General features: G+C 30.0%; 3 protein-coding genes across 3 annotated transcripts; 2 read left to right on the top strand and 1 right to left on the bottom strand.

The window, feature by feature from the left end:
* The first annotated feature begins 5,477 nt into the window (after positions 1 to 5,477).
* ROC4 (rotamase CYP 4) lies at positions 5,478 to 7,895 on the top strand. The gene is made up of 7 exons (XM_047313082.2): positions 5,478 to 5,637; positions 5,842 to 6,033; positions 6,504 to 6,645; positions 6,758 to 6,846; positions 6,986 to 7,040; positions 7,168 to 7,253; positions 7,554 to 7,895. Exons 1-7 carry the CDS (start codon positions 5,578 to 5,580, stop codon positions 7,704 to 7,706), a joined length of 777 nt encoding a protein of 258 aa, XP_047169038.1. The 5' UTR covers positions 5,478 to 5,577; the 3' UTR covers positions 7,707 to 7,895.
* LOC124837655 (uncharacterized protein C24B11.05-like) lies at positions 7,855 to 10,615 on the bottom strand. The gene is made up of 9 exons (XM_047313081.2): positions 10,560 to 10,615; positions 10,319 to 10,402; positions 9,875 to 9,943; positions 9,383 to 9,448; positions 9,200 to 9,297; positions 9,006 to 9,131; positions 8,635 to 8,925; positions 8,294 to 8,359; positions 7,855 to 8,187 (listed from the first exon to the last, which is right to left on the bottom strand). The coding sequence occupies exons 3-9, from the start codon at positions 9,924 to 9,926 to the stop codon at positions 8,038 to 8,040; spliced, it is 849 nt and encodes a 282-aa protein (XP_047169037.2). The 5' UTR covers positions 9,927 to 9,943; positions 10,319 to 10,402; positions 10,560 to 10,615; the 3' UTR covers positions 7,855 to 8,037.
* Positions 10,616 to 16,558: 5,943 nt separating this feature from the next.
* On the top strand, positions 16,559 to 20,991 carry LOC124837658 (Pectinacetylesterase family protein). The gene is made up of 12 exons (XM_088116450.1): positions 16,559 to 16,928; positions 17,477 to 17,559; positions 17,738 to 17,867; positions 17,982 to 18,055; positions 18,547 to 18,633; positions 18,706 to 18,830; positions 18,918 to 18,978; positions 19,094 to 19,147; positions 19,237 to 19,314; positions 19,793 to 19,898; positions 20,014 to 20,159; positions 20,755 to 20,991. Exons 1-12 carry the CDS (start codon positions 16,763 to 16,765, stop codon positions 20,860 to 20,862), a joined length of 1,218 nt encoding a protein of 405 aa, XP_087972576.1. The 5' UTR covers positions 16,559 to 16,762; the 3' UTR covers positions 20,863 to 20,991.
* The last annotated feature ends 2,924 nt before the right edge of the window (positions 20,992 to 23,915 follow it).

The following is a 23,915-nucleotide window of genomic DNA, read 5'->3' as shown; positions in this document are numbered from 1 at the left end:
AAATTCGTAGAAATACAATTTTTTTTTTTAAAACAATCAAGTTAAAACTAATAAAATAATAATGTAAAAAGGCAAAAAAACAAACAAACAAATAATCTGCTTAGTTTAAATAAAATGAAACATATCTAAAAAATTAATTGAAGTTTGACTTGAGGTTTTTGTTGAAAATCTAAATGTAGGTATATGTCACACGTTAAATATAAATGAGAAAGTATAGTATTATATAAAGATAAAAGATTGATTAATTTATTGATTTTGGTAGAAAGTGGTATCAATTCTTATATGGTTTGACTCATATCTTACTTAGCATGGTATCTTCTCAGTAAACTTTTTTTCAAAATACCAACAACTTTTCTGTAAGTGAGTGAAATAAATTATATATAAGGAAAAATAAATTCACTAATTTTTGTTTTAATATTTTTTTTAAATTACTGTCAGATCTCTTGTATGTAAATGCTTCCCAATTCAAAATTTATTTTAAATTAAATGTTTATAATATTTTATATATTTATTCGAGAAACTTACATGATATTTTACTTCGTCAATTTCTTAAGAAAAATGGAAAGTTCTGCATCAAGTTGCAAAACAGTTTTACAATAATTATATCATTTCCTTAACATATTTTTGTTTCAGTATTAATTAAAAAAATATGTTTAAAACGTTAAATAATTTAACAAAATTTAATTAAAACAAATAAATTAATATAATTAAAAAACTAAATTAATTCAAAGATTTTAATAAGAATTAATTTTAATTTATATTAAGAATTAATTTTAATTTATATTAAAAATTAATTTTAATTTATATTAAAAATTAATTTTAATTTTTATTAAAAATTAATTTTAATTTTTACTAAAAATTAAAAAACTAAAAGTATATTTAATCTAAAAATCAATTTCACTTAACAACAACAAAATAGCACTCTCAGAGAATAATGATTTTTATTTTTTTTAATCTTAATTTCAGCAGTTGATTTATATCTCTAATATTTTCCTGTTGAAATAATTTATTATATATATATATATATATTTTAAGGTCTAAACAAAATGATTTCGTGTAAACAAAGTCAACGTTCTGTGAAAAATATGAGGTAAAGAGAAAAATTAATTAGAGTACAGAGCAAAAAATTAAGGAATGAATTAAACAGCTTTGTTACGGATTAATGACGTAGTTTCTATATGGGTTGTCCAGTTAACCTGATATGTTAAAACAAGTTGACTATAGTTATTAAAGGTAGTGATTTAAAATAATTAAAAAAAAAGGTTACCACCAATAATAGATTAATAGTGACATTTTAAAGGGTCTAATTTAGTTAATGTAACAAAATTATTGTAAATCTTACTAATTAAAAATAAGATATTAATTTGTTATAAAAAAAAAACAGCAAGTGTCTTCTCAAAATATAAACAAATTGTGTTGAAGGTAAGACAAACACGATAATTACTATTTCAAAGTTAAAACTTTACTAAGGTCACTAATTAAATCTTAAATTCAATACTCAACTTTATTCGGTCTTATTTTTTAATGATTTTTTTATTGATACGACTTTTAAACGTATAATAAATATTTTCTGAGGAAAGGCTGTTGAAGATTATTTGAAAGTCTGAACGAATACACTAAATAAAGGTGTTGAATGAAACAGTGTACGTCAGTGATCCAACCAGGTTTCGAGTTTCATTTATTTGTTTTGAGCGAAACATGACATGTAATGGATGCTATGTTACGTGTGGTACCCAACAAATCCTTTAATTCTCATTCGTTTTGTTAAAAAGCTTTTAAAATACGTTAAACTTATATTAGGAATCTGAAAGCCGTGACGGTTGTTTTTTTGGAAAAACACTTTCATCAATCTAGGGTTTACCTTTTTTTTTTTTTCAATTCTAGTAATGTTTATAAAACAGTGTTGGAACTCATTTTTGTGCTCATTGCATTGGAAAGAAGACTATGGAGAATGAATTCCACTCCATTCTAGATGTTGAACCATTCTAAAAGAATACTAAAATATAACCAAAAAAAAGACTTTTCAAGAACTTGAATTTTAAAATAAAAATATCAAAAGACCAAACAACTAGGATCAATAAATTTCAAGTACCCGTTAAATATTTCACATAATTTTTTTTTAAAATAAATTAAATATTTTAGCTGACTTTGTCATTTAACTTGACATCTATATAAAACTTTATTTCTTTTGTATTAAAAGGACACGTTTTCTGGAAGGAGGTTTTTCTTCTGAAGCTCTAACGGAAGCACTGTTTGCATTCAAAGCCTGGCTCATTTTATGGGCTGAAATTCTTTTTTATTGTTCTTGGTGAAAGCCCAAAAATAAAATCTGGCCCACAAAAAGAAAAATGAGCAACAAGAAAACAAACATCATGCATATTTAAATTATTTGCTGATTATTTCTCTTGTCCACCATTAATCCACCTGACATTTTAAATTCACAGATGGTGGCTGAGAAATCAATGTGAGTGCAGCTGGTGGTAAGACCAGCACCAGCAAGCAAAACAATAATCATACTTATTATTAATATCATATCTTATATAATTATTAAAATCAAAGTGTCATAATTGTATAGAAAACTTGAAAGATTTTTTGGTATAAAATACTATATAATAGTAGTGGAATTGTATATAGTCTAAAGAAATTATTCTAACCCAACACCGTTGACGATAATTTAGAATTCACTCAATAAAAACATCTAAAATGTTTTTTACGTGAATTTTAGTAAAATTGGAGACTATTAAACATAAACACAAAAACGCCCTTTTATCTTCCATTTCATCAAGCAAAAAAAAAAAAAACCTAATGTTATACTCTTTTCTATTGATACTTCAATATCTCTAGATTGTTCACTAAAAAAATCTGAAGACAGCTATTTGTTTTATTAGTTCCCCCCTATTTTTATTAGATATTAGAATACAGAACATATTAAATTAAACAAGGATATTATATATATATATATATATATATATATATATATATATATATATATATATATATATATATATATAGGGGTTTGCTAACGCGCGTATGCCTGTTTTTCAGTTGGTACATTTTAGCAATGTGTACCGGATTTTAGTAGACAAAAATATCTTATATATTATGGATTCCAAGTTTTAAGGTTAATGGTATTTTAATAATTTTCATTCTCAAAATTTAAAAAAAAAAAAAAGAAACCACCCAAACCCTTACTCACCTCTCTCATTCCTCTGAATCCTTTCTCTTCCATCTCTCTCACTCCAACCTTTTCTCTGTCATCCCTACTGTAGCCCCAATTGAAAAAAATCAGAAACACATGCCTTTAAAAAATTTTCCTTTGTAAAGAGTTGAGTCATTGACATATTCACCTTCAAGGCAAAGGTTCATTCAAGATCTCTTCAATTTCACCATCTTCACTAACCTCTCTAATTTCATCATCTGTATTTGTTGAATCATCATCTCTAAAAAAACCCTCCAGGCCAATTATCAATTCTTTCGCATATCATTATGCTTGTGAAAATTTGATAAAATTATATACGACAAAAATTATAAAATGAAAACTCATTATAAAGTCATTTTTTGTAAGAAATTGTTTAACAACTGAGTGTTTCTAATTTTTTTCCAAGCCAATTACCAATTTCTTTGATGTCATTTCGCTTGTGAAAATTAGATAAAATTAGATTAGACAAAAATTATAAAATAAAAACTCATTATAAAATCATTTTTTGTAAGAAATTGTTTAACAGCGAGTATTTCTGATTTTTTCCAGGTCAATTATCAATTCCTTTATGCTTGTGAAAATTGGATAAAATTAGATAAGACAAAAATTATAAGATGAAAACTCATTATAAAATCATTTTTTTGTAAGATTGTTTAACATGTTTCTGATTTTTTCAATTGGGGCTACAGTAGGGATGACAGAGAAAAGATTGGAGTGAGAAAGAGGAAAGAGAAAGAGTTGAGAGGAATGAGAGAGGTGAGTAAGGATTTGGGAGATTTCTTTTTTTCCTTTTTTAGTTTTGAGAATGAAAATTATTAAAATACCCTTAACCTTAAAACTTGAATCCATGATATATAAGGGTATTTTTGTCTACTAAAACCCGGTACACATTGCTAAAATGTACCAACTGAAAAACAGGCGTACGCGCGTTAGCAAACCCCATATATATATATATATATATATATATATATATATATATATATATATATATATATATATATATATATATATATATATATATATGGGGTTTGCTAACGCGCGTACGCCTGTTTTTCAGTTGGTACATTTTAGCAATGTGTACCGGGTTTTAGTAGACAAAAATACCCTTATATATCATGGATTCAAGTTTTAAGGTTAAGGGTATTTTAATAATTTTCATTCTCAAAACTAAAAAAAAAAAAAAAAAGAAACCCCCCAAACCCTTACTCACCTCTCTCATTCCTCTCAATCCTTTCTCTTTCATCTCTCTCACTCCAACCTTTTCTCTGTCATCCCTACTGTAGCCCTAATTGAAAAAATCAGAAATACTTGCCTTTAAACAATTTGTCTTTCTAAAGAGTTGAGTCATTGACATATTCACCTTGAGGCAAAGGTTCATTCAAGATCTCTTCAATTTCACCATCTTCACTAATTTCTCTAATTTCATCATCTGCATATGTTGAATCATCATCTCTAAAAAAATCCCTCCAGGCCAATTACCAATTCTTTCGGATGTCATTATGCTTGTAAAAATTAGATAAGACAAAAATTATAAAATAAAAACTCATTATAAAATCATTTTTTGTAAGAAATTGTTTAACAACAAGTATTTCTGATTTTTTCCAGGTCAATTACCAATTCCTTTATACTTGTGAAAATTGGATAAAATTAGATAAGACAAAAATTATAAGATCAAAACTCATTATAAAATCATTTTTTTGTAAGATTGTTTAATGGCAAGTGTTTCTGATTTTTTTAATTGGGGCTATAGTAGGGTGTTTCTGATTTTTTTCAATTGGGGCTACCATAGGGATGACAGAGAAAAGATTGGAGTGAGAAAGATGAAAGAGAAAGGGTTGACAGGAATGAGAGAGGTGAGTAAGGGTTTGGGGGTTTCTTTTTTTTTTTTTAGTTTTCAGAATGAAAATTATTAAAATACCCTTAACTTTAGAACTTAGAATCCATGGTATATAAGGATATTTTTGTCTATTAAAATCCGGTACACATTGCTAAAATGTACCAACTGAAAAACAGGCGTACGCGCGTTAGCAAACCCCATATATATATATATATATATATATATATATATATATATATATATATATATATATATATATATATATATATATATATATATATATATATATATATATATATATATATATATATTATGTTAATAGATGTAAACGATTAAATACACACTTACAAGATAATTAATTTAATTGACAAAAGATTATTTTTAAAATAAATAAAAGAAATACTTTTAAAATATAAAACTACACATACTTTCAGTTTTTTCTTTTACATATAAAAAGGTGCACATCCTTATAACCCTTTTATCTCTTTGGGTCTGGTTCTTCAATATCAGCACAGCACAGCAAGGGAAGGTTCGAGTGAGTATGGCGTCTTCATTATCAGCTCAATTTGTTCATTGTCAGAACTCACTTCCACGGGCTCAGGTCTCTGCGTCCTTTCTCTTTCTCTTTATCCTTCAATACTATCAAGTGTACGGTTTTGACTTTCCCTTTTGGAAGCACCCAAGTCGCTTTTGTTCGATATAATTTATGAAAGAGATTATTTTTCATACATTTTCCCATTAGGGGTTTCGGATTGCAAAGTTTTCAACTGTTAACAATGGTAGAAGTTTGCTGCCATTTTTTCAGGGTAATTTGAGCCGAGATGTGTCAAAGGTTCAAAGGCCACGTGTTGTCTGTTGCGTTACAGGGTCACGGCTTGGTTACGGTAAAACATTGGCATCTAGGTCACACTATGCCTTGAGGTTCCCTGTGAGGCAACAATCTGAAGCAAGGTCAATTAGATACAGGAGCATGACATGTGTCAGCGCCACAGACAATGTAAGTTTCTAATTTCATATTTGTGGTTTGGGATTGTGTTAACTGAAATGGTAACTAGTATTATTACAAGAAGACAGTGGAGAAGCTAAAGGATGAAACCTTCAGGGTATCTTAACTTTTACTCTTTGTTCCACTGGGCGTCCTTACAAGAGTGTGAAAAGAACATGGTTTTCACAATTTCTTTACAAATTTTTTAAAATAACAAAACAAGTCGGTATTTGTAATTATCAAAATTAGAAAATAGAAGGAGAAAATATTTTCTTAACCAAGCAGACACTGAATAGTTCTTAAAATTTAGACCACTTGTTGATCGAATTATCATTCAGCATTTGGATTTGTGATTGTTCATACTCACGACGCCGTGTTTGGAATCATATTCAATGGTTTAATGTGAGAAAGTCTGGAAAGTGCTCAATAATCTCGTCCGCTGTGATTAACATGATTTTCTTACATGGTTTTGATACATTTAGGCTCTAGAGCTTCAAGCCAAGGTGACAACCAAGTGTTTCTTTGACATAGAAGTTGGGGGTGAGGCTGCTGGCAGGATTGTTTTGGGCCTATTTGGAGATGATGTTCCCAAAACAGCTGAAAATTTCCGTGCTTTGTGCACAGGCAAGCAATCAAGTTTTTCTGCAGCATTTTTCGTGTTGCCGTTGGATTTCTACTCTGAAATGGATTGTGTAACTTTGAATTTTATATATCAAACTTAATAATCTTTTAACAGGTGAGAAAGGATATGGTTACAAAGGAAGCTCCTTCCATCGTATAATCAAAGATTTCATGATTCAGGGAGGAGACTTTACGGAAGGAAACGTGAGCTCTACTTTTTGTTTGTATGCCTCCATATATGTAGTGATGAGTGCATTTACTTTCGAACTGACATGCCATGTATGTGCATCAAAGAGGCTACTGAATTTTATTCTCGCTTAGAATATGCTTTTATTTGCTGCAGGGAACTGGTGGAATTAGTATCTATGGTCCAAGTTTTAAAGATGAGAGTTTTGCCTGTATGTCTCTCTATTCTGGCCGGATAGTAATATTCAATTATATATTTTTAATAGGATTGCCTGATTGGTATTTAAAATTCAGTTTAATTAATCTGCTTACATTTCTACTTTCAACACTTTCTTGCAGTGAAGCATACTGGTCCTGGAGTTCTAAGCATGGCAAATGCTGGTCCTAATACCAATGGTAGTCAATTTTTCATTTGCACTGTAAAGGTGAGAGACATGCACTGCCCCTTCTGATTTTTTCAAGTTACTGATAGATAAATTTCAATAAAAGTAAACTCAAAATTCTAATCAAGCTTAACTTCAATATCCACTGACTGGTTGTTTATTGTAAAAGCCTCACTAGTCACTAGGGAATGTATTTATCTAGTCTGGTTCCAGATCTAAGATACGATTTCTTCACAGATCTGGACCATTTTGCTGTGGATGTTATTTATCGTATTCAAGGCTCAATTATTAACCTAGAATTTGACTTCTATAAAATATCAACTGTCTTTATTTTTTATGCAGACTCAATGGCTAGACAATCGTCACGTTGTTTTTGGACAAGTCATTGATGGCATGGATGTTGTTAGGACACTTGAATCCCAGGAGACGAGTAAATTAGATGTCCCTCGGAAGCCTTGCAGAATTGTTAACTGCGGAGAACTTATAGATGGTTGATCCTTACCCGGAATTACTTTACTTTTCTTCTGATTTTCAGTTCATTTCCCAATGTTCTGATTGTCTCTTATTAGTCATGTTAATAATGGGTTTGGATTGTCATTAGTTGCTGCCTAATTTCCCATATTTTGTATGACAAGACTCGTGCTTAATCTTTAGAACAATAATATTCTCATTTCCATTTCTTTATGCTATTGTTATTTGCGTTTACGTCACATGCTCCCAACAACATGATTTACATTTTTAAGCATCACTGTTTGTGGGGAGCCAACTGCTATGCACCATGGTTGGGATTGCTCGATAGTAAAAATTTGCTTATTCAAAGCAAAATCTATGCAAGGACCATGGTTTCAACTGCTTGAGATTGGATTATTTGCTGGTGGTCTCCCTCAACTTCCCATATCTCGGGTAATGCTTCTTTGATGTTATGAATGCTGTTCAGTGCATGGTCAGCTCCCGGCACCAAATCTGAGCGTCCCACCTGTCGCCAAGGTGGGTAACTTGAGTTAGATACGTACATAAATCATATAGCTATTCGATTTCAAAAATTTCTCAAGAGGAATCATGAATAGTAAATTATAGCTTACAATAACTGTGTTAAGTCCAGCAGCTTTCCCACTTGCAATGTTTCTAGCACTGTCATCAAAAAACAACTGCATAGGATGGAAGAGGGAACACCAAATAACTATAGTAAGATATTCCAAGATTAAAGGGCCAAAATGTTGAAATATAAATAAACACACAAAGGCATAATTTGCATGCGTCACTTGGTTTATATAGTGTTTGCATTTTTTATCAAAAACGTGCACGCGTGAATAATTTCATGTCATATATGTTAAAATGACGCAGAAGCAACTTGTAAATGCGTAAGTGATGCATGCTTACTTTTACACTATATGCTAAGCAAAACACATGTAATTGATTGTACCGTTTTCCTTGGGTCTACATTAGCAATCTGAATGGCAGCTTCAATGGCTTCAACAGAGGGTTTGCAGAGGATTTGTGTCTTGGAGTTAAAGCATTCACTCTCTACCTGGTTACAATCTTCTTTGTTCAACGAGCTGCAGTTGCTCCATGCTAGCACGCGATTATCAGTTGGTACATCTTTGTGATCAGGAGGATTAAGCGTTTCAAAGCATATAATACTGTCAAAACATTCTATCAAGCCCAATCTGTTGAGCACTTGGTGTGCATGAGCCTGATCTGCATTAGTGAATACCTGAGATGGCCATTTCCTAGTCTTAGAATTATATGGAATACTCTCCGCTGAACAGACTAATATATAATATTTACACATACTATTTTACGCTGAGGCATGGAAAACAGAAGGTTCCTTAACACTGGATCTGGCTTCAGTTTCCAGTATGGTAGTCTTCCATGCACGTAGTCATGAAATTCATCATTATCAAATTCATAACCAAAGGCCTGAAATGCATATTCTTGTAAGAAAAGAACGATGAAGAGGAAACCGAGAAAAATGGGTATTTCTCTACCTTTAGTCCTGCCATAGTTGTCCCATATTCCTTGTAGAAGTCCAGGCAAATCTTTGGTACTTCACTTTCTTCCATATGCAAGTGTTTTAACATGTACTCTGTAAACAAGATTGGTTTAACTGAAGTACATATTTTGCATATTATCTTGGCACTAGAGGTACTCTGTAAACAAGGTTGTTTTACCTTCTATGTTCTTCCGACATGCCAAATTGAGACCTGAGCTCAATGGGTAGAGAGTATCGTCCATATCTGTGGAAAAAGTTGGAACAATACATAAACAACACTCCCCGTTTTCCTTTGAAATTGTAACAGAATACGTTTGCAATGGCTTGGTTCAGTTGAATGGGGGAGACATGTGATAAAAGAGGGAAATAATAGCTTGATTGTATCTCCAAAACTCCTATTTTTTAAGTTTTCTTTCCAATTTATGTAGGAGAAAAAAGCATCATTTTCTCTCTTATTCTGTCAAAATCAAGTAAAATTCATCAAAAACTGGAATTATCATTCTACACTTTCTAGTCCCTACTATTTGTTTAATTATATCATCACCATCGTAATGTTTGCACAGCTTAAAAGAATTGCGCCAAAAAAAATAGTAAATCACGTGCAGTTTCCTAAAATTGTACTGCTCAGGAAACATGTAAGAGCGCAGAAATAGAGTAGCATCATTCATACCGAAAAGCAAGCAATCATACTTGTATCCAGCAATCTCCCAAGAAGCATCCATCTCAAACAAATTCTAATCTGCATCAACATGCAATAAGTTTGTCAATTCCAATGTTCACAAAAACCCTGCTCAATAAACCATAATACGTGTGGAAAATCCATTGAGAAGTATAAGAAATTCAGTATAGGATGCAGAAGCTGCAACTGTTAGTTAGCATCTTAGTAAACATGAAAAACCATATATATGGGACAGGGATCCAAAAGCGTTAATGTATATTTTCCTTATGCCATTTAAATTTGAAATGCAAATATCATCACTTTCGGTAACTTAATGGTTTCAGTTTGAGTGAAATCATAAAGGTAAATGAAACAGAAATACTACTATATTCCAAAATAAAAAAAGTTTCTGAGCAAGGTTACCGAAGGTGTTAGTCTATAAGTATTGAGGATTACTTGGTGAACCAATGAAGAAGATGAAGAGGTATATATATATATATGTGATCCAAACCTCCAATTTCTAGCTATAACAGGTTCCACCTATAAAAACAAACGAGCCTACAGTGAGTTATTTAATGTGGTCGGATACTGATAAACATCAATAATGGATGTGAAACAAATAATGAAAAAATAATGAAGGCTACGAACAGGAGAATCAAGGACAAGATATTAATTAGAGAACAGAATAAGAAAGTACAATAATCGCAAAGAAACGAAACAACACTTGTGTGGTGGCGTGTTTGAAGGTAGCAGGAACAATTAATTAGATAGTTGCACACTCACGTGAATCTATTTATACGAGAGCATGCGTGCATGAAACTGTAGAAAGACCCGCCACCAAGTGAGAATGTTCGAGGTGACGATAAAGGGGTGAAATCTGAGGTGGAGAAGATGGAATTTTTTGCACCATTTGTAATTTTGTTGCTCTTATTCATCAAGTCCACAACTTTCAACTTAGGATTTCGTATTATTTAATTATGATAAATATACGGTCCAATGCATGTGGCCCATGTGTGTGCTAGCTCAACAAAATCACAATATTAGGCAGCAATCAACCTTCTCCGTATATGCATATAAATTTTGTCACACCAATAGGATAATCTTTTGCTTCTTTGGATGTAGAGATGGGTGGTGAAGATGAGGTTTATTCCTTTTTATGAAGAATATTATAAGCATCAACTTTGTTTTCTGTTACTCAAATCAAGCATATCAACCTCAACATGTTTTTTACTTTATGCCTTTTGCAACCAAATCAGATACCCAAACTCCTGGGGAATTGTCCAAATGCATGCATCGAATTTTTCATTTTTTTCTTTTCTTACTTTTGTATGTATTTTCCTTCGTAGACACTTATGATCACCACAGAACAAATACTAAATAAAAACACTTTTTTTAACGAAAATTCAAACTTTATTTGACTCCCTTGTAAAGATTAATGAAATACTTAAAAGCAAATTAATGGTAAAAAAAACTTTAAGGAAAATAGTAACAAAAATATTATTTAATATTGAAGATAATGACAACATCAAAGTTTCCTTTTCACAATTTATCCCAAAGTATATTACTCCTAGAGAGTGTAACATATTCGTCGATTCCACTTAGAAGGAAAAAAAAAAGGCTTAGGTAATATCCCATTCGTTTGTTTTATGTATCAGTGATTGAGCTACACATTTTATTCCTACCAGCGCTGACAAAAAAGATAATCTTAGGCCAAGAAAATTTGTAGTAACTGATATAAACAAAAAAGTTTGTAACAACAAAACAAAAACTAATTTTTATGTAAATTCCACATAGAAAAAATGCTTTCTCTTTGAAAGTTTTCTTAATAAATTGAATAGTTAAAACGTGCATTATAACTTCACATAGAAACACTTACCAAATAAATAATTAATTAACATTTTTATTCTGTACATTTGTCGGTTATTTTTATTTCATCTAATATTTTAAATAGAGTTAGTAGTTCTTTGAATACTAAGATTTTGTGAAGCTATATATGTCACCAAAATTAATTAGTGTATTTGAATAAGACAAGTTATAGAGTTGACGGTGAATCCAGACAAAAGGAGAAATGAAATGCAAAGATGATCCAAACAGAGAAATAGTGAAGGGGAACCGTAGCCTGCGCAAGAGGTGGTTATTAAGTTTTATGGGGTGTAAAAAGAAGAAGCAACCCACACAAGGATAACATCCTATGTATCAGGCCCGAATTAGCATAGGAACCAGCCCATATCCAATCCTTCAAACATTGAATTACCCAATCATCATACTGATACAATTAACAGTAAAAATAGTTTAAAAAACCTTTCTATTTAAACAAAGGGATTTTCGCTTGCATAAAATTAAGGATAAAGACTACAAAAATACATGTCTTTTGTTTGATTTAAAAATAATTATAGGACCACATATAATGATTATTTCAAGAAATATTAGTACTTTTAGAGTCTAAAGTTGGTTTCTATAAAAAAAAAAAAAAAAAGTCTAAAGTTGTAAATTAGACAACGTCCTTGGAAAGCACACTCCAAACGACAATGATTTGTCTTGAAATATAAAATTGACAAGTCTTAAGCATGTACATTTATATTATTGTTAAACTTGATAGAGCTTAAGGTGTTATTTATTTAAAGCTATTAATTCAGCATTTTGATAAACATTAACAATATCTTTTAACAGATTAATGAAGTATAATACAGGACTAATTCAATGATATTGCTAAGTATAATTTATTTTAAGAAAATTATAAACTTTACATATATTAGAAATATATATTAAATAAAATGTCACTATTACAAAATCACACATGTATTTAATCATTATATAATTCTATTAATTAAATATGCAATATATAATTAATGTTGTACACACTTTACTAATATATAGCTTATACAGATGTTATTTATTTAATATGATACACGATTAATATTCTTTTTGGCGCAGGATATATAATTAATATTACACATGTTTTATGAAGATAGTATTATCTAATTATTAAAAGCACAATATTCCCCCATTATCTATAAATATAACATATAGTTAATATTGGGCTATTTAATTTACATATTTAACACACACAACACTATTGTTTATTATATTTAAGGTATAACTAATATTACGCAGATATCTATGTATTTAATATATTAAATAGCTTACAAGATATCAAATACAAATAATTCAACTTTCATAAACACTATAAATTGATAATGAAGCAATAATTAATTTGACGGTTGAATAATTATATATTATCAAGTGTATATTAAATTTCGTAAAAATATTAAAATGATAATGTAATAAACATATTTATTACACATAATAATATTATATATTATATTTAATATATAATTAAAATTACAAACAAGCTTATGTATATTTAATATATTAAACACATTGAGAACAATATCAAATAAAAATAATTTACCTTCCATAAACACTGTAAATTGATAACGCAACATTAATTAATTTGATGGTTTAATTCTAACTTCATATCATCTTGTGTATATCAAATTTTATAAAAAAATAATGAAATGATAATTAAATTATACATTCAAATATATATTACATAACTTTTAATTCTAAAATATATAAATGAATATAAAACAATTTTGAATTGAACTTTTTTTTTATAAATATGATAAATGTAAAATGAACATGATAATTCTTTAGAGTGATTTTTCAATTAAAGGTTACCTAATATATTTTGGTAGGTTGTGTAACTGTTTTTTTTTCACAAAAATATTGATGTATGTATTATTAATATCCAGTGTTGGTTGATGCACCTAAAAATGTATTATATAAATATTTAAATTTGTTAAGATAAATGAATTATATCGCATCCATGTTATTAGAAGAACTAAATTACTTTAAATTTTAATGGTTACAACTTTTTAGAGGTTGTGTGTAAAAATAATAATGTATTGAGTATCTTCTCAGCTAAGAATCTCTCATGCACTGGACATAGAAAAGAAAACCTGTCTTATAAAAAATAATGCTTGACAGTGATATGAACAAGTTCAAGTTTTGCAATATAACTATAAAATATTTAGAAGAAAAGTTTTTTTTTTTTCATTTGGGATAATAGTTCTTGCTTGGAATAATTTTTTGAGATAAACACATTTAATTTATATACAAATATTATTTATTTATATTTTTATTATTTAAACTAATGAAAACACATGCAGATGTGTGTTCACTTTTTATGATAAGAAAAAATATTTTTAATATTTTTATTATAAATATAACTAATTTTTATAATTTTATTTAAATATTTTTATTTATTTTATTAGTTTTAAACATGTGTCTTTGAGTTGATTTTTTTTATGTATTTATTAAAAAAGATTTAAAGGTTGAAAAATTAAATAATAAACATTTTTAAGTTTATATTAAATTTTGAATACAATCCATGTGAAAACTAATTTATAAGTTTGGAAAAAATATTAACAGTAAATTTTATAAAAATACAAATGATAAATTATGTGCAAAAGCATATAGTAAACCTCTAAAAGTATACATGACGTAGAATTGATTCACGAAAAGTATAAATTAGTGTATGAACAAAAGGATTTAATGTGTATTGCTAAACTTGTGAAGCATTGATAAACTTGTTTAATATATGTTATTAGACTCATCTAATGGGTATATGAACACATTCGTTTAATGTTTATTATCAGACTCATTTGTCTAAATAATATATATTGTAAGACTCGTTTAATCAGAAAATAGATAGAGTCGCTTAATGTGTATTAATAGACTTATCTAATATATGCATGAACAAACTCGTCTAATATATGTTGTTAAATTTGTCTAATAAGTATATGAACAAACTCGTATAATGTGTGTTGCAAAACTCATTTTATCATTGTATGAACATACTAATCTAATGTTCATTTTTTAACTTATTTCATAAATGCATGAAATGATTCATCTTATGTTTTGTTATATTTGTAAGTGTGTGGACAAACTTGTTTAATGAATAATGTTAGGTCAATTTAATATTTTTCACTATATTCATTTAATTCGTGTGTGAACAAGCTTATCTAACATGTATTTGAAGATTTATTTAATAAGTGAATGAATATATATTGTCTTGTGTATTAATAAACTCATGTAATTTATATGTAGAAATACTTATTTAATGTATATTGTCATTGTTTAATTAATATATGAGACACTCATTTAATATTTATTGTTAACTTGTCTAATCAATATATGAATTAATGTTTAACCTAATAAAAATATAAAAAATATCCAATAATAAAATATATTATTATAATTTATTATAAAAATAATTGTAATTTTATGTTTACAATTGTTTTAAGACAAAATTATTATGTTATTGTAATGTGTAAATATAACTAGTTTTTATAATTTTATTGTTAATACTTTTATTCATTTTATTTTATAGGTAGTTTTATAATTAAGATAATTATTAACTTTAAAAAATCTGTCAAATAAAAAAGTGGTTAAATTAAAAAAAAAGAGTCACTTAAAGTTGAAATTAAGAAAATATTATTTATTTTAAAAGTAACAACTCTAATGTTTGTTTGACTTCTAAGAGATGTTCTAAGATATCATTTGTTGTCATTATGAAAGTTTTAGAAACTCCTTATAACGGTCAATTAACTTTAGTGCATTTTGTCATAAAACATAAATACGTTTTATTAAACAAATGAAGACTCCTCACTCCAGACATCTACTATTTTCAAAGATTAGGTTAACAGGATTTAAATAAAACATCAAAATAATTTAAGGTGTGAAAAGAAGAATTCAGATAAAAGTCTATTAAAGTGACCTGTCACGTTTTTTAACATGATAGATGTTTAAAATAATTATTATATATATATATATATATATATATATATATATATATATATATTGTTTCTGCTGAATGGGACGGGAAAAACTTTTGTTGCTTCCGTTCGGAAACACTCTTTCTCTACTGATCGGTCCTTCACCCTTCCGCCTTCTTTCCTGGATCTTGCTCTCTCAATCTCAAAACGGGGTGACTTGCACAAAACACTCCGACGCTCAAGTCAGAATTTGTCTTTGCAAGCCTATCGAATTGTAGTAAAAAACAGAGAGTTTACCTTCTCAATATTATCCATTAATTTACTTCTTAATGACTTTCAATGCTGACCTTAACTACTCGACAATGACATTACCTCATTAATTACGCATTCATGGACATTCAAACAATGTCTTCATCAAACAGCTGACGAGGTCCGATCAGACATATTACATACTCGGTATTATCTAAACACGCCCGATCGGTCAATCCTACTTGGTAGTAATATATATATATATATATATATATATATATATATATATATATATATATATATATATATATATATATATATATATATTGAAATGTTCATCAGAAGCACTCATCAAAATTAAAATTAAAAAATTGCTAAAAATATATATTTATTAGGACTCTGAAACGATTAGCAGGAAAATCCATCAATATATAGGAAGTTTAAAATATTTAATTATTTTGAAATACTTGCAGGTAAGATTCGTGAATCATAAAGCGGTCTCATAACTTTAATTATTTTCCAGTTATTGTCTTGAACATTCCACATTAAGGAGAAAATGGTTTGGACAAAACATCCTCACCCACAAGGCAACAAATGCAGATCATACAGCACATGGAAAATTAATTAAGACAAAAGCAAAAAGGGACCGACAGAGGTATCCTTGGTGAAGTGGGGGGTGTCGGAGCGACTTACCAGCTACATGAGATACATGTCTCATTCCAATTTATCGGCGATAAATGAGAAAAAGCCCTATTTAATAACTTGAGCTGTAGTGTAGTGAATAAACCAATACCCAAAACCCACACTCTGTGTTCTATATAAACAAACCAATAATTATCACAAGTGATTCACTCAGTGAGTTGATTCAGAAATGAGAATGAGGGTGCTCCTTCTTATAGCATTTACATTTTTTTCTGTGGTTATCAATGGTAGATCTGAGTATGAGCTTTTCTACCAAAACGACACCGGATCAATGGCTGCGAAGCCTCTCATGGTCCCTCTCACTCTTATTCCGGGAGCTGCTTCCAAAGGAGCTGGTATCTCTCTCTCTCTCTATTTCTCTGAACGAATGAAATTATTTGTAGTTTGCCTCGTCATTTCTTAAAGCTAGTGAAATTATTTGAATGCTGGCTTCACCATTACGCCACTTTGTAACAGTATCCTCTGAACTTTGCATTGCATTATTCCCTTTGTGCCCCCAAAATGCTCTCTTTGTCATTTTTCACTTTCTGGTAACACTTTTGCCGTTTTATGGAATTAGATTACTGTCACTGAACGGACTAGGCATTTATGCACTGAGATGGTACTTGTACGAGTAGGATGGATATCATTTTTGTGCATGCTTTTTAGGTTAATAAAGACTGTCTCAACTGCGTGTGTATAGATAAGTGTTTGCAAAATTAATTTTTGATGAAGTCGATTTTGCATAGTGGATTCTGATTGGAATTGATATGTGGAGTGATTTATTTTTTGTTATTTTTAATCTACAAGCAAATTAATGTTAGAACTCTATAAAAAATGAACGCAAACATTACCTAGAGTTGCATTTTCAAGATTTATAATACTTTTTGTCCTGAATTGCCAGTTTGTTTAGATGGAACATTGCCTGGTTATCACTTTCATCCTGGATTTGGATCTGGGGCAAATAGTTGGCTCATTCAATTGGAGGTATGTAGCAGAATATCCACTTGTCTTGACAGTGAGATTTAATCAGAAATTTTAAATATTTTAAAGATTTTTCAATTTTTTTAAAAATTTCAAATCCTTATGCAACTGTGATAATTTATTGGCATAATGCTATTATGATGTAAACCTCATTAAATACTTTCCTACCCGGCTTGCTTAGGGTGGAGGATGGTGTAATAACATCAGAAGTTGTGTCTTCAGAAAAACTACTCGTCGTGGTTCCTCAAAATTCATGGAAAAGCAACTAGCATTCACAGGGATATTAAGCAACAAAGCTGAAGAAAACCCTGGTTTTTGTCTTTACCTTACCTTACAAATGCATGCATTATTTTCTTCTGAGATTACAGGATTTTCTTACTCGAGTCTTCTGTGTTCTCATTTTTACGGATATTTTCGTGTGACAGATTTCTTTAACTGGAACAGAGTTAAAGTACGGTACTGTGATGGGGCATCTTTCAGTGGAGATAGTCAAGACGAGGTTAGTGAGAGTATGAAAAAGTATAATAGTATATATTTTCCCCTTCTTATGTATATATATACTTATTGAAACATTCAGTCAATTAATAGCCACTTGAAGTAAGTAAGCAGAGCTTTGCTATTTATTTTGCGTATCGTCTGACTCATCAATGGCAAAGAAGCAAAGTTTTGTTTCCTTGCAAGAGTGGGAGAGTCAAAAACTATGGTCCCAGTGTTAGTTCATTCTTCCACTCATATATGCCATGTTTGCATCTCTTGAAGGCAACTTTTGTGACACCATGTTTCATAGTGTCAAAATTGATTTGCTTTTAATGAAAGAAAGTAGACATGCTGACATGTCTTTTTTTTTTCAAATGTAGTCATACTGACATACTGACACAATGTGTGTTACTGAGTTGTGAATTTTCCAACGTGTGTGTGTGTGTTACTGAGTTGGTTGCACACGGAAATATTCTGAATTTATGTTTATATTGTAATGTGAATTTGTTTCAGGCTGCACAGCTTCAATTCCGAGGACAAAAAATCTGGCAAGCTGCAATGGAGGAATTATTGTCAAAGGGGATGAAGAAGGCCAACCAGGTTTACCATGTCCCTTTTGTCGCAATAATCAATCTTCAATATCCATGGATGCTAATTAATTCTTTTTATCAGGCTCTTTTGTCTGGATGCTCTGCTGGTGGTCTAGCGTCTATAATACATTGTGATGAGTTCCGGACCTTATTTCCTACATCCACCAAAGTGAAATGTTTGAGCGATGCAGGGTTTTTCCTAGATGCGTAAGTTTTGTATTGTTTTATACTGCTACAACTAGCCCACAGCATCAGCAGAGCTTGATATAATTGATTATCTGTTCAATCATGTAGGGTTGATGTTGCTGGGGTTCGGACAATGAGGAATCTGTTTGGAGGTGTAGTTAAGTTACAGGTAATGTTTGGTTCAAGCATGGGATAAACTTTCTTGTTACAGATTTACTTATTTTATATTAATTTCAGAAACTATGTACAAGTATGCCGTTGCACTGATGTTGTTGAAACTGCAGGAAGTGCAAAAAAATCTTCCAGAAAGTTGTCTCAAGCAATTGGACCCAACTTCGGTATTTTTCTATTTATTTTGAATGTCATGCTGTCGATAACTTGAAATTGTAAAACTTGCAAATTTTAAACATAATTTTTCTTTTTGTAGTGCTTTTTTCCTCAAAATTTGATCAACCATGTTCAGACTCCATTGTTTCTACTCAATGCAGCTTATGATTCATGGCAGGTGATATTAACGGATACACTCTTGTAATTTTATGTTAATAAAGTGCCTGATTATGTGTGTATAAGCTTGTATCTCTTCATTTGTCCTCAAAATGCTATGGTATGGATGCTATGGTTTCTTGTTTAACTAATTTGTGGTCTATGATTTTCCTGTTTCAAACGTTTCTAGTACTGTCAAGAATTTTTTCTACTCCTCTTTTTTTAGTACAGGAAAAATAATTTTAATTTGGACTCTTACCAATGCCCAATCCACAGTAAAAGCCTTGGCCCTGTAGGCAAATTGAATTCATCCATCATTCAGTTAATTAGTTTTGAATGTTAAGTTATTTTATGCTTAAGCAAAAGTCCATAGGGTAAGCTAAGCAAGAAACATATATTCTCTGGGATTATCGATGAATACCCTGTATGTACCTGTGGCAACCTGATTAGAACTGAATTCTTTATGATATGGACTAAATCTGTCTTATTTCTTCCTTTAGGTCCAAGACAGTTTGGTCTCTGGTTCAGCAGATCCCCATGGCTCTTGGAATGATTGTAAACATAATCGTGCACTCTGTAACTCATCTCAAATTCAATTCTTCCAAGGTAACTTGATCTCTAATGTGAATTTCTATATTGCGCGTAGCAATTGATGCATATCTACAATCATCTGATTTCATTGAAATATAATATAATATAATATATCTCTTCTCTGAATCAGATTTCAGAAATCAAATGCTAAACTACATCAAAGGCTTCTCAGGGGAATCTCGTACCGGGTTATTCATCAATTCTTGTTTTGCTCATTGCCACTCTGAATTACAAGATACTTGGTTTGCTGATGACTCTCCAGTTATTGGCAATACGGTATGCATGATTTAGATTTCTATGCTTCTAAAACTGTGCTGGTGGAATACGTTAGGGTTTTCTAGACTAACCTTTTCTTTTAATTGGGAGAGTTGAAAAGACGCAGTGAGAGACCATGTAAGGAGATTCCAAAAAATCTTGATAGGAATTAAAAACTATGGCATCTCTATGGTTCAATCTTGTCTTTATATGAAGCAATGGTTCATTTGCAATCAAATGCATGAGGCTGCCATTTCTGTATAAAATAAAAAACAGTAGAATGATAAAGATTTAGAGTTATATGCGGATAAATCTTCTGTATATCTAGAATCATTGACTAATTACCGGATTAGTTCAATATTGTTGAAATGTTGACATAAACTTTTTTTCACTTTCCATCCATGTATTCATGGTTAAACGTATGACAATATAGTTTGACCCTTTCATGAAAAGGAAAACAGTCATTAAACATATACCTAGCCTTCATTTTGATTGCAATCGCTTGTTCTGCTCAGGTCTAAGACAAAGTGAAACTAATGCCTCTGGGTGAAATTATTCACTATTTACTGTTCTTACAGAAAAGTTATCTAATAAGTTGATATTTCTTTTCCTGCAGCCAGTTGCAACTGCTGTTGGACAATGGTATTTTGATCGGAAAACTGTCAAAGCTATAGACTGTCCTTACCCCTGTGGCAAGACCTGCCATAATACGGTCTTCAAGTGAGTGAAAGTTTACTGATTTTTCATTTGGCAATTTGATATTTTATCAATGTAATCACTGTAATTGCCATATGTGCGTGTAACATTGCTCAACTGTAATGAAAATAAATATAGTTCTTGATTGAGGCTGCAATTAGTTAGATCGATCTGCTTATAAATAAGTCGTAAAAGATTTCTTTCGACTAAAAACCTAAAATTAGTAACTGAGCTTGTGCTTCTGCTGCTACCTTTTGAATATTGTCAATATTTTCTCGTACTAATACCCGGCAGGATCTATGTCTTAAGGGTGTTTTTCCCTTTTAAACTAATCACACCACCTTTCAGGGTTCCTTTAAAGTGAGAGATTGATGTTCGTAAAAAGAAAAGATTAAAACATGATTCCTGAAAACATCAATTTCCTGATAGGATTCTACGTATGATAAACTATGATACATCTCATTGTAGAAATTAGGTAAATGGAATAGATCTTGGTTGCGGTATTCGTTGTCTGTCTACATGGAGAATTCCAATGTTTCGTGCCCTGCTATTATTTTCTTTTAGCCTCATAATCCCAGAGTAACTCACTGTTGTTAAGTCCTTTCCACCATTACCATCATGTCCTGACTGCGTAGTGACACACTGACAATGTCATCTGCCGAGGAAGAAAAATCATTTTCGTTGTCTTCCAAATTTGTCCCTTTCAAGTATAAAAAATTGCTCCCTTTTGTCTTTTCTTCAATTCCACTGTGCCATTGAGATTGACATTATCCTGCTTTTGCGGAGCTGGTAGATCTACTGTGGTGGACTACCAGTCCTGAAGTTTGACTTTTACTTCACCCTCCTTTCCTTTCTGAATGCCATCTTTGCAATTCCTCAGTGAGACTGTAATCCTCATATTCTTCCTTTGCAGTGGTGATGACGCATCTACCATGACCATGACATATTCTCGTTCCACTGGCCTATATATTCTGAGTAGTTTATTGTTAATTACTTACTCCTAGTGTACTATGGTCAGTGTTAGCCCCAAAAAGCAATGCACTATGGGCAGTTTTCCACTCCTTGTTCAATCTTACATTTAAGTCACTTATGGCCGTTTATGGACATTGCCAGCTATTAGTTACACGTTAAGAGTCAGCAATAGGTGTTTTAGGACTCGAACAACCAATATGGTTAAGGAAGAACAACCTGCAACTATGGTGGTACCTCCTCAAATATTCTAAATACTTGTAGCAAATTGCACGGTTCACTTTGTTCTAAAAATTCCACAACCAGTTTAAAACTTACCTTTATCTTTTCATTCCCTGATTAAAATTTTCAAACTTCATTAATCTCTTAAATTCTTTATTGTGAATGATCATCACAACCATTAACCACGCTTCCCAAACATGGATATGTTCCCTACCATATCTTTGACTTCACGGGTATTGAATGGTTGACATATTTGTACTTGCACCAGTTTATTGTCAGCAATAAGATATTGAGTGAAGTATGTTGATAAAAAAAAAGTTTAAATATGTTTAGTTTTTCATCATGCAAAATTTTAATTTGTTTTTATTCTGAATTTTGATATAATTTTTTCCTAAGTTTTAAAAATGAGTAAATATGATATTTTAGTCCAACAATATTAATTGTTTTGAGTTTGTTAAACGTGTTCTAGTATCATATTTGAGCTAGAATGTCTCAAAGAGCGTAAACAGTTAAAATGCTTCAATCTGAAATGTGTTTGAAACTTTTAAAAAATTTAGCACAATTGAATTAAAAAATTATACTATTTTATTTTTAAAGTTTGAAATAAGGACTGATTTTTTATTTTATACTGAAATTAAAAACTAAAAATATATTTTAAAAAATTATGAGTAGTAGTTGGACCATTAGTTAGTTCAAGGCGGGTCTCTGGAGTGGGCTGGATTCAATGAGTGAGCACGCAGTACACCTACCCACCTTACATACTCCGCCAGGGCAGTTGCTCCCTCCACCACCACCGAATGCTTCCTGTACCACCCCATACCAATTTTGCCCTTCTCTAAAACGGATATCAACATCCGTTTTACCTTCAACGGATGTTGACATCCGTCCATTCACAAATCCTATATTTTAATTTATTATTTTTATTTAAAAAAAAAAATCTTCAGCGGATGTGGCGACATCCGTTAACGGATTGCCACATCCGTTTTAATAAAACTTTTAAAATTACTTTGATTATTATTTAAATAATAATATATAACTTAAATTAATAATAATTATTTTATTAAATAAAATAAAATTAATTTATAAATAATTAATTAATAATTTTAAATTAATTAAATAATATTTATATATTAATTTAAAATATAATAAATTAAAATCTGAAAATTTAAAAAGAAAAAACTTCCCGATTTAATAAATTTTTAAAATCTTCAACGGATGTGGCGACATCAGTTAACGGATTGCCACATCCGTTTTAATAAAACTTTTAAAACTATGATTATTATTTAAATAATAATACATAAATTAAATTAATAATAATTATTTTATTAAATAAAATAAAATTAATTTATAATTAATTAAATAATAATTTTAAAAAAATTAAATAATATTTATATATTAATTTAAAATATAATAAAATAAAAAACTAAAAACTTTAGAAAGAAAAAAACTTCAATGCGTTTTAATAAATTTTTAAAAAATATTTTAATTATTATTTAAAATAATAATACATAAATTAAATTAATAATAATTATTTTATTATAAAAAATAAAATTAATTTATAAATAATTAAGTAATAATTTTTAAAAAAAGTAAATAATTAAAAAACTTAAAGAAACTAAAAACTTAAAAAAACTAAAAACTTAAAAAAGAAAACTAAACGTAACGGATGTGGCACATCCGTTGAAGAATTTTTTCTTCAACGGATGTCGACATCCGTTCAAGAGAAAAGGAGGAAGTGTAGGATATTTTAGAATATGAAGGATAATTTTGGAATTTAAAAAAAATGTGGTGGTGCAGGAAGCAATGTGTGATGGTGTAGGGAGTAACTCTCCTCCGCCAGTTATGCCTCTTTTGCAAACCAATGGACCACCGCCAAGGTCCACACTCTAC

This window comes from Vigna umbellata, chromosome 5 (assembly GCF_029865625.1).
Source record: "Vigna umbellata cultivar VRB3 chromosome 5, Vumbellata_1.0, whole genome shotgun sequence".
Classification (NCBI taxonomy): domain Eukaryota; kingdom Viridiplantae; phylum Streptophyta; class Magnoliopsida; order Fabales; family Fabaceae; genus Vigna; species Vigna umbellata.
Note: the sequence above shows the minus strand (reverse complement) of the source record. Positions and strands in the feature narration are given on the sequence as shown.

Excerpts from the sequence above, each read along its gene's own strand:
- LOC124837658 (XM_088116450.1), top strand. The coding sequence starts at position 16,763 with ATGAGAATGAGGGTGCTCCTTCTTATAGCATTTACATTTTTTTCTGTG. Across the intron at positions 16,929-17,476 it reads AGCTGCTTCCAAAGGAGCTG|TTTGTTTAGATGGAACATTG; the intron begins GTATCTCTCTCT and ends CTGAATTGCCAG. Across the intron at positions 20,160-20,754 it reads CTCCAGTTATTGGCAATACG|CCAGTTGCAACTGCTGTTGG; the intron begins GTATGCATGATT and ends CTTTTCCTGCAG.
- ROC4 (XM_047313082.2), top strand. The coding sequence starts at position 5,578 with ATGGCGTCTTCATTATCAGCTCAATTTGTTCATTGTCAGAACTCACTT. Across the intron at positions 6,646-6,757 it reads TTTCCGTGCTTTGTGCACAG|GTGAGAAAGGATATGGTTAC; the intron begins GCAAGCAATCAA and ends ATCTTTTAACAG. Across the intron at positions 7,254-7,553 it reads TTTTCATTTGCACTGTAAAG|ACTCAATGGCTAGACAATCG; the intron begins GTGAGAGACATG and ends TTTTTTATGCAG.
- LOC124837655 (XM_047313081.2), bottom strand. The coding sequence starts at position 9,926 with ATGGATGCTTCTTGGGAGATTGCTGGATACAAGTATGATTGCTTGCTT. Across the intron at positions 9,449-9,874 it reads GTATGATTGCTTGCTTTTCG|ATATGGACGATACTCTCTAC; the intron begins GTATGAATGATG and ends CTTTTTCCACAG. Across the intron at positions 8,360-8,634 it reads ATGTAGACCCAAGGAAAACG|TTGTTTTTTGATGACAGTGC; the intron begins GTACAATCAATT and ends CATCCTATGCAG.